General features: G+C 30.4%; 1 protein-coding gene across 1 annotated transcript; it reads right to left on the bottom strand.

Moving 5' to 3' along the window:
* Window positions 1-751: 751 nt before the first annotated feature.
* Window positions 752-3,702, bottom strand: LOC127121454 (pectin acetylesterase 8). The gene is made up of 12 exons (XM_051051941.1): window positions 3,424-3,702; window positions 3,245-3,327; window positions 2,998-3,127; window positions 2,813-2,892; window positions 2,631-2,717; window positions 2,425-2,549; window positions 2,271-2,331; window positions 2,120-2,173; window positions 1,950-2,027; window positions 1,691-1,796; window positions 1,372-1,517; window positions 752-1,009 (listed from the first exon to the last, which is right to left on the bottom strand). Exons 1-12 carry the CDS (start codon window positions 3,551-3,553, stop codon window positions 878-880), a joined length of 1,212 nt encoding a protein of 403 aa, XP_050907898.1. The 5' UTR covers window positions 3,554-3,702; the 3' UTR covers window positions 752-877.
* Window positions 3,703-11,014: the final 7,312 nt, after the last annotated feature.

Raw genomic sequence — 11,014 nt, 5'->3', positions numbered from 1 at the left:
ATGTTCGTGAGAGAAGAAAAAGGATCTTCTTTAGAAAATTTGTAAATAAAACATTAACATATATATTAAACAAAAAAACAATTGAATTAATTTTGAAATGATTTGGCATTGACTCCTCAGCAAACAGAGAGTCACATCATTGAAAATAATTCCCAAATTAGAGAGGGGGCTAAAATTTAACACAAAATTTTAAAAAAAAATCAAAATGTGATTTTTAAAATGCGGGGGCAAAACCAAAAATAAAAATAAAGAGACCAAAGTTATAAAATTAATGCAACTAATTCATCACTCTTAAGCTTAGGTTATATTTGAATATTGTAAATTTAACGGAGCAAAATAGAGCGGAGTCGAACTAAGGGAGTTGAATGGAACAAAAATCTCATTCCATGCGATTCCGCTTCATTTCTTCATATTCTGATATGTCCAAACAATAAAATGTAAGTTTATATCGTTCAATTTCATCTCATTTTATTTCATTCCATGAATTCAAACATACCTTTAGAGATTTTATTCATTGCCTACTTTTTTTTTTTACTGCATAGTTAGTGCTTAATGAAATGCACAAATAACCACAAGTTATAATTGTTTGTAATATACCCTTTTAGTGATCATGTACCATTTGGATAATATATTTGTCATCATCAGAAATACACACATAACCTTACATATACTAATATAACTAATGATTTTTTTTATAAACTATTAAAATCTGATTTTCTTATGCTATTGTTCTGTTTTTATTCAAAATAAATCAATTTAAAAATTTTCTTTTATTGATACCTTATTCGATCACCAGATAAAACCGATAATTGTGGTCTTATCAAAATGATGAAATATACATTTGTTATATCTATAGATTGATTTTGATGAAATGAATCTATAATGTTGGACTGCTTTTAGGAGGTTCAGAAGTGCGGTTGTGACAAGTTGGATTGCAAGGGTAAGGACAATCTATCTGATGGAAAGGCTTTCTATCATGAAACCAGTCTGCTACAGCCTTTGCAATGGTCTGCAAAATATTCCGCAATGCAGATAAGTCAGCTATTCAGCTACGACTCATATGAACAAATCCAAAAGCCGCATAAAATTATAAGTTTGGATTCTTTGTTGCTGCGTAGAGGTGTTGGATTCAGATACAATAGAATTTGGATCTGAATCCAACGGCCCTATAGCAGCAACAAAGAATTTCAATCCAAAAATTATATAAAATTATAAGCTTGGATTGGATTCTTTGTTGTTACGTAGAGATGTTGGATTCAGATACAATTGAATTTGGATTTGAATCCAACGCCTCTATAGCAGCAACAAAGAATTTTGATTGAAAACTCGTGAAATGTTATTTTTTTACTTAGGAATAGTGCAGACTCTTACTGTATTGGCCAAGGATGGAGAATCACTCCATTGCCATAATTCCTGCAATTCAGTTTGGCAATGGAGATAACAAGAATCTATAAACTCTCCATTGGATGGAGAGTTGCCTATAACAGATAATGCCTTTAAGAATTCTGCCCTATAGCCTGAAAATGAAAATCAGGTGATGGTACAATTAAAGTTAGATACATGTCGCGTCTCGCTAATATTTTTATGTAGAATTATTCACAAAATTAGAAAAATTATCATTATTTCGTGGCGATAAAAATAACTAAGAACAATTCTAGTCAAAAAGAAAAAATAAGAATAGAATATTTACCTTCCACGCGATCTAGTTGATCCGGAGTGCATTTGTTTAAATCTTGTCTGCAGTTACGCCAATATCTTTTAGGATCAACATTACCCGTCACGAAAATGTTCTTAATCTGAATCAAAGAAATATCTTGAGGGTCAAAGAAAAAAACTTGTTTTACATCTCATGTTATTAGATCGCCAATATCGGAAAGAGTGGTACAGCAATCCAAAATTTTCGGCATCACTACTCAAATAAACCGAGTCGAGTAACAAAAAAATCTAACCTGCCATGAGTCGATAGGTGAATTTAGAACGAAGATTGGTGTAGTGATCTCTGATGCAAAATATTGAGGGAAAAAACACTGCAGGATAATAGTTAAGAATTCAGAAGTATAAGTAACATCACCAAAGAAGAAATTGCAAAGTTAGAAAGAACTATAGTTGACAACTTAACCAGCTCTGGTTTGAGTTTTGAAGTGCATGATTTAGGCAAATTCTTTGCAGAACCCTAATAGTAGTACAGAAAATCATTAGAAATAAAATTTGCAGAAAGTATCATTCAAGTGATATCTAATGTGGAAAATGATCAAAGATAAAAAGGTTACATGAGTGGTAACAATTTGATTGAAGAACTGTTCGACGTGCGGTTCTCCGGATAAATCTTTTCTGTTAACAATAACATAATGAATCATAGAACATTTTTTAGATTAATGTTGTTAGTTAAGACGCATATTATATAGGCGATCATCGCTTGCTTACGCGTTTATAAAGTAACCAGCATCAGGAAGACATTTCACTTTAGCATCTTTTGGTAAAAGAGCTCGAAATTTATCACAATGCAGTAACACAGTTAATCCTCCGGCCGAACATCCTGAGAAAACTGCCTGTAATCGAAGTTCTTGTGAGCGAATACAAAATTAACAATAGAGATGAAGAAAAGTGGGAAATTATCAATGTTGTTGTACATTTCGAGCATTCTTCATTCCTTTCTCTAGCAAATCCTCCATGACAGCGTCGAAAATTCTTGCTCCTCTAAAGTGCAACTGAGTTTTCTGATTAACAAACAACATATTAATGAAATCTAATCTGGAAAAAATAATACTTAAAGCTAAAATTTTCTTAAAAATTTTGATTATGTAAAACTTACCTGATCAACTTCTTCCACATCGCCAGTAAAAGATGAACCATCACAATATCTAACCTTAATTCTGTTCCAATTGTAGAAATCTACCATTCATGAAGGAAAAAAAACAAGATGCATTGTTAGTACAAAACTCTATAGCACTCAGTAATCGACATGTTTCAGTGTCTGACATGCTAGCGAAATAGTACCGGGATTAAACTCTTTCTTGTCATTTAAGATTCCTGAAAATGGAAGACTAGTAGCCATTTCCTTAGATGAACCTAAACGAGTAGTTTTTCGATCAAGACATGAAGTGACATCGTTGCACCATCCTCCTCCCTATCATAAACAAAAATTGAAATTCAACTTCATCATCAATAAAGTAGAATCTTTCATGATTTGTTAAGAAAAATGTAAAATGTTATTAGTGGTGGAAATTTGTAGAAAATGACAAACCTCTATATGAACTAACCAGTTGTTAATTCCTGTGCCATATCCTTTTACAAAATGATAAGCTGGTGGACTTCCATCCAAACATACTGCAAAATATTTAAAAATTTTCATAAACCTCTATGAAAAAAGTATAATAGACATGAGGTGAATAAACACATATAAGAATGAAAAAAACTCCTAACCTGCTCCTTTTGCAACCGCATTCTGAAGAAAAGTGATTGGTGCAGAATCAGCTTCTGCCTTAATAAATAACAAAACAATCACAACAAAAAGGCTTAACTTTAACCATTGGCTTAATCCTTTGCTCTCCATTCTACATAAAAAAAATTATGAATTAATAAAGCTATGATATTTCATTCATTTATCTATCATTCAAAAATCTTTCATGACTCAGGTGGAGAAAACAATCTTTTTTTTCAATGTCGATATCAACCCAATGAATAATCATTTTTATGAAATTCAATGTTCTTATTAACTCACTTTTATGAAAAATATTATTTTGTCATAGTAGTATGGAATATTTCAACTTTATAGCATGATCTTAGGTTCATTGATTTTTTTTTTAATTTAATAAATGCATGAACGACTATTGGGTCAAAAGAATTTAAAAAAAAAAAAAACTTCTAATGATTTAGGCCATGAAAAATAAAAAACAATAAATTTTCCTACAAATATTGTTGCATCAAGTTATATATAAAATATTTATAATTCAGTTAATTAAATTAAAAAAAATTAGTTAAATCAATTGTATTTCTTAAAACTGTAATTTTTATATTCATTTTTTTTTTATTTCCTAAAGCATAAATTCTATTTTTTTTGACAAAAACACACCAATCCTCTTTTCTAAAATATTAAAAAATATATATATATATATATATATATATATATATATATATATATATATATATATATATATATATATATATATATATATATATATATATATATATATATATATATATATATATATATATATATATATATATATATATATATATATATATATATATATATATATATATATTATATATCCTCTTTTGACGAAAAATGTATATTAAAAAAAGTAACTAGATTTATATTTACAAAAAATTATTTTAAAAATTATCTTTTATTAATGGTGTAAAAAAATACGTTATGTTTGTGGTCCTCCTAAGTATCTCATATTTTATTTTTAATTTCTTTAAAAAAACTTCTTTAAAGAAAGGTACTCCTAAAAATATAGTATTAGTCGTTAAGTAGTAAACCGTCGTTAATTTTGTTGTTAAGTTTTAAAAACCGTTGTTAAATTGTAGGAGAGATCAAACGTATAGATGTAAAATTTTAGAATGATCATTCTTTAAAAATATATATTTTTATAGACTAAAAATAAAATATGAGATATTTAAAAAATTACAAATATATTTAACCCTTAAAAAAAAATTCAAAAAAACATTGGTGCATCAAGTTATATATAAAATATTCATAATTTTATGAATTACATTAGAAAGTAGAAACATTAGTTAAAAAAGCAACTATACTTCCTAAAAAATTATTTTTTCCCTTTAAAAAAATATCAATTTGTTATAAATAATTACTCTATTTTTTTATTATATGTTGTTTAGCCATTTTGACATATTTTGAAAACTATTAATAAAAATTTTATGAAAAGGAAAAGTTAGAAATTATTTATAAAGTTATTTTCTATTAATGGTATGAAAATAAATTAAAATAATTTTAGAAAGTGATAAATATTTAAGAGTGTAATAATTGATAGTTTATAACATGATTAATAGTTATTAAATTAATTGAAATATTTGATAAATTAAGGATTCTAATAGATGATAACTATAAAATTATATAAACGGATATTACTTAATTAATAACCTAATGGATATATTTTCTTATTTTTATTAAATTAATTTTTATTTAATAACATTAAACACGTGTAAATCATGTTATATATATATATATATATATATATATATATATATATATATATATATATATATATATATATATATATATATATATATATATGAGATTAATTGATATACACTGACAGTGTAAAGATTTTTACACTGTCAGTTAATCACAACTAATTTTACGCTGACAGTGCATACTAATTAATCTCTCTCTCTCTCTCTCTCTCTCTCTCTCTCTCTCTCTCTCTCTCTCTCTCTCTCTCTCTCGCTCTCTCTCTCTCCTCTCTCTCTCTCTCTCTTCTCTCTCTCTCTTCTCTCTCTCTCTCTCTCTCTCTCTCTCTCTCTCTCTCTCTCTCTCTCTCTCTCTCTCTCTCTCTCCTCTCTCTCTCTCTCTCTCTCTCTCTCTCTCTCTCTCTCTCTCTCTCTCTCTCTCTCTCTCTCTCTCTCTCTCTCTCTCTCTCTCTCTCTCTCTCTCTCTATATATATATATATATATATATATATATATATATATATATATATATATATATATATATATATATATATATATATATATATATATATATATATATATATAGGGGTGTGCATGGTTCAAAACCATAACCAAATTGAACCAAATATATGGATCAGTTTGATTTTTAAAACCACTTTGATAAAACCGGTTTATATTTTTAAAATCGGTTTATGTTTGGATCGGTTTGGTTAATAACCGGTTTGTACTAAAAAAATTAATTTTTGTTTGGATCAATTTTAAAACCAAATTTCCCTCAAATTTAATTTTCATTCCAACAACTTATTAACTCTATCCAATCGCTCTTGAAATCAATCACTATTTTTAAATTTCAATCTGAAAAATCAAAATTAAATAATTACCTATAAGATAGAAAAAAAAAACAATTTTAAAAAAAGAGTTTTAAATCGATATTTTTCAAACCAGTTTTTTATTTTCTTTAAAAAAACGGTTTTATAAAAAAAACAATTTTATAAAAAAAAACAATTTAAAAAAATTATAAAAATAAATCAGGTTTAAAAAATTATACGATGCAGTTTTATTGACTGTAGTTTTTTTGCAGCTTCTCAATTTTATTTAAGAGGATAATGATCAACAATGCCACATTTAATTTTACAATAATAAAAAAGTAAAGTAATTGCCACGTCATAAAAATATCTGACTAGTTGTTAGGAGAAATTAAAATGATAAAATTTTCGTTGACTTTTTTCAAACTCACAGATAAATAGGGACGAAATTGCCAACTTGTTTTCAGTTTGTTTTCTTTGCGAATATCCAAATATACTGGAAAAAAACATTGAAAAACAAATTGTATACTAATACTATATTTTCTATACAAATCTTTAAAAACAGAAATCAATAGAAACAATTCACAACCAATTAAAGTTAAGAAAATGGAAAAAAATAACTCCATAATACAACACACAATTACAAAATTACAAATTTACTACTCACAGAATTTGACTTGAACATTGTTAAAGAACACCAACATGAAAGCAAACATCACAACTTTCAATACCATTTACAATACGATGCAAGTTTTGATGAGTTTGGAATTTGAAAAATGATGAAGAGAAAAAAAAATGAAAAAAGTTTGAATTTTTGAGAATTAAGGATTCTGAAATTTGTGTTTTAGGTTGATTTTAAATGATTATTGAAAAATGGTAACCGTTTACTTGAACCGGTTTGTAATAATGGTTACCGGTTTTTTTTTAATTTGATAAATGGATCACCAATTTCAAAATATAATTTTGGATTGGGTTTTAAAATTTGGATCAATTTGGATAAGAATTTGGTTCATGGTTATTGGTTATTTGCACACCCCTACATATATATATATATATATATATATATATATATATATATATATATATATATATATATATAATATATATATATATATATATATATATATATATATATATATATATCAAACATAATATTAAAGTGTATTCAACACATATATGTAAATTTTGACAGTAGACGACGAATGATAGAGTAGGAATTAGCAGCAATAGAGAGAAAATTATACTAGACAGAAGAAGAGAATTGAGGAAAGTGGGATAAAACGAGGGATGAAAATAATAGAGCAAAGTTACACAAAGACATTCATGATTTTTTTATATACAAAATTTGACTTTTTATATTCTTGCATTTAAATCATATTTATTTTATTTTTAAATTATAATAAATTGTAAAAGATAAAAAGTGATTTTTAATTAAAATAATAAGGATAAAAATGGGAAAAAAAAATAAAGATCAAAAAGCTTTTTTAAATAGTTTTAAAAAAAAAAAAAAAACATTAACTAGTAAAAGAGCTATTATTTCCTATCAAAAAATATTTATCAAACAAAGTTTTTTATTGACATGAGTTGAAAAGTTAAAAACTAACATTTTTGTATTACCAGATATACTTTTAAAGTTGCAACATTATAAACAAGAAATATACTTAGCGGCATAATTTATTCATAACAAGGTTTTCTTACAAAAATAACCTAGTTTTTTAAGGAAATTCTCAAAATATCTCTGGTTTTAAAAAAATTCTCAAAATACCCCTCTTTTAGGAGGAGTCTCCAATTGAATTGGCGACTCCTCTTAAAACTTGAATGGATGCGCCAATTGGATTGGTTAGGGCAGGTGCCCTATCCAATCCAATTGGCGCCTATGTGTAGGTTCTAAGAGGAGTCGCCAATTCAATTGGCGACTCCTCCTAAAAGCCTCAAATGACAAAACCTTCAACATAAAAGTTGTATATCTTTTCAAGGCACTCAATTTGGACCTAAATTTTGCATCATTTGGATTTTTGATGAAGAAGTTATGGGCACTTGAAGTTGGACTTTTTCACATTTCAATGCATTTGATCCAAAGTGACCTATAATGTTTTGCATTATCACATGTATTTCTTTTGAGATTTTGAAATTTTTTTCAACATAACGTTTGAAGTAGACATCTTAATCTTTCCAACGTATTTAATCTCACCTCAAAATCATGAAAAATGAAGGAGTTATGTCCTTGGGAAGTTGACCCAAAATTAGGGTTTCAGTCAAAATGACCTATAATATCTTGCATGCATGTCCCTATGGAGGTGCAAATTTGAATGGCGACCCCTCTTAAAGCTTGTACATGATCTCCAATTCATTTGGAGACACCATGCAAGCACAACTTTTCATGCTCCCATCCATTTGCCTATAAATACATTCACTCCATCAACACTTCTTCCACACCATCACTCTCACTACTTCCTCTACAATACTTCTTTCACAATTTCATCTTCAACAACATCTTCTAGTTTCATCTACACCAACCCCCCAAGAAAATGTCTTTACTCACAATGGGCGAAGCACATAGAGGAACGGTTGCAAACATCGCAACATATGTAAGTTTTTTTGGTTGTTAACTTTTTATCTTTCATCTTCACCAACCCCATTTTATTTTGACATACCAACTTAGTCAAGTATTTTATTCTTTCTTTTATAGGATGTATCAAGGTTTCGAACTCGGGTCCACGAATATGTCCATATGGACCCGATGATTCAACCTTATGTTGAACTCGTCGGTTTTGGTCATATTAGCAAGATTATGTCTTGGTCTATAGATAACAAATTCATTCTAGCCTTATGCAAAAGATGGAGACCAGAGACACACACATTTTGGTTCCTAACCGGTGAGTGTACCGTGACGTTAGAAGACGTCTACATGCTTCTATGACTACCAATTGAAGGCAAGGTTGTTAATGGTAAGACCAACTATGCAAATTCAATTTGCATGGAGCTCTTAGACACTGATTTGTTAGATGATAATGCTAGAGGTCAAGGTATACTACTCTCACGCCTAAAGTCATATTATAATAGTTTATACTTAGATGAGCATTCTATCGAAGATGCTCGAATAATAAAAACTAGGTGTTACATTATGTTGTTAATAGGATCCTTTTTATTTCCCGAAGGTAGTGGTTCTAGCATGCATATTATGTACTTACCTCTACTTAGACATATAGATAGAATAGGAAGTTACAGTTGGGGATCTGCTTGTCTAGCCTATCTCTATAGCTCGTTGTGCAAAAACTCCCACAAAGACACATCTACATTTTCTGGATGTGCTGTTTTGCTACAAGCATGGGGTTGGTCAAGACTACCGTCTCTAGCACCGGTCAATAACAACCCTTTCACTTTTCCATATGCACAAAAGTAAGTTGTTTAAATTGCTATATCTTTACTTACTTCCTTAAAGTGTATTACCTCAAACTAATTTTTTTTAACTTTTTGGTGTAGATGGTCGGCATGTGGTATGAGTTACAACAGATGTCCGAGACACTGTATTACTCAGTATCGCAACCTGTTGGATCACCTTCGACCGACAGACGTAAGCAAAATAACTTAATTATTTCATTATATTTTGTTAACTTTTTCTACATTCATTATAATCTTATCTTCTTCAATATTTCAGTTCATTTGACGTCCATACCTTAATTTGGATTATGACCATGAGGTCAACACTGAAGACGCAGCCGTATGGATAGCATGCACACCGATAATACGGTTCACAACTGTGGAGATGCATAACACCGATCGTGTGAAGCTGCAGTTCAGTATGGTCCAAAATATCCCAGATCCCCCAGCTAGCCTAGGAGAATGGCATCTGCGTAAAGTGAACGACCAATGGAACTTCAATCCATGGCAAAACTTCACAAGATCGGAGTGTCGCAAATGGAAGCACCATCATGACCATGTCTTAACTGACGCAGTCATGCCAAATGAGGTAAAACCAAGTCGTACTTATATGGCTTGGTACATATCGGTTGGTTTTCAATTCATCGCCGAAGATATGTACCTATACGACCCATGCCAGGCAAGTTACACACAAGAAGGATCAACATCTAACCCCCAACAACATTCTCAGCCCGGTTACTCACAACCCCCTATCCGTCAAACTTTCCGTTCCACAAACACAAAAATATACAACCAAAACATGCCATTCACCCAACCCTAATACCAAGAGCATACCCCATACCACCACCAACAAATTGACCATCAACCTGAGACCCAACATCGCTTCGCACCCACACCATCACCCTACCAAAGTCGCCTTAGCCAAAACACCAACCGCCTCTCCTCCTACCGTAGCCAAGAAGCCCAAACATCACAAAACCAAAACATCCCACAACCCTATCTCTACCAAACACCCCCAACAACCTTTCCAACCTTTCCTCGACGCATCATTCACACCCATGTCTCCCTTCAACCGTCCCGGTCGCCCATCCATGAGTCAACCACATCCTAACTTCTCTGGCATGGGTCATGAGCTCAGCTACGGCGGTACACCATCATTGCATACTGAAGACTATGCTGACTTGTCTGAATACCTCAATGGACCTTCTCCTGTAATTGGTAGTGACACTCCTGGCCCCTCAGATGATCAAACACCGGTGCAGAATCGTCAACGTGGGTTAGGGCCAAGGGTTAGGGTAGCTAGAGGATGTGGGACCGGAGGTCGGTTAGGTGATCCCGGTCATCACCATTAGGTTTCTTTGTGTAAACTCCAAACTTTATTAATATCAAGTCGTATTATATCAAATTTATCTTTCACTTATACCATAAAACACAAAAATGCATTTTAGGAGGAATCTCCAATTGAAGATGACCCCACTTTTGATGTGTTTGTCAAATGAAGATGAACCCAAGAGAAAAATGTTCTTAAGAACCATATGAACAACTTTCATGTTCATCAAAAATCCATTTGAAACTTGGAAGGTCATCATTTATTTCAAAACATTATAGGTCATTTTGACTGAAACCCTAATTTTGGGTCAACTTCCCAAGGACCTAACTCACTCATTTTTTATGATTTTGAGGTGGGACCAAG

Source organism: Lathyrus oleraceus, chromosome 2 (genome assembly GCF_024323335.1).
Source record: "Lathyrus oleraceus cultivar Zhongwan6 chromosome 2, CAAS_Psat_ZW6_1.0, whole genome shotgun sequence".
Taxonomy (NCBI): domain Eukaryota; kingdom Viridiplantae; phylum Streptophyta; class Magnoliopsida; order Fabales; family Fabaceae; genus Lathyrus; species Lathyrus oleraceus.
The sequence above is the reverse complement of the archived record's forward strand: the minus strand, read 5'-3'. Positions and strand labels throughout refer to the sequence as shown.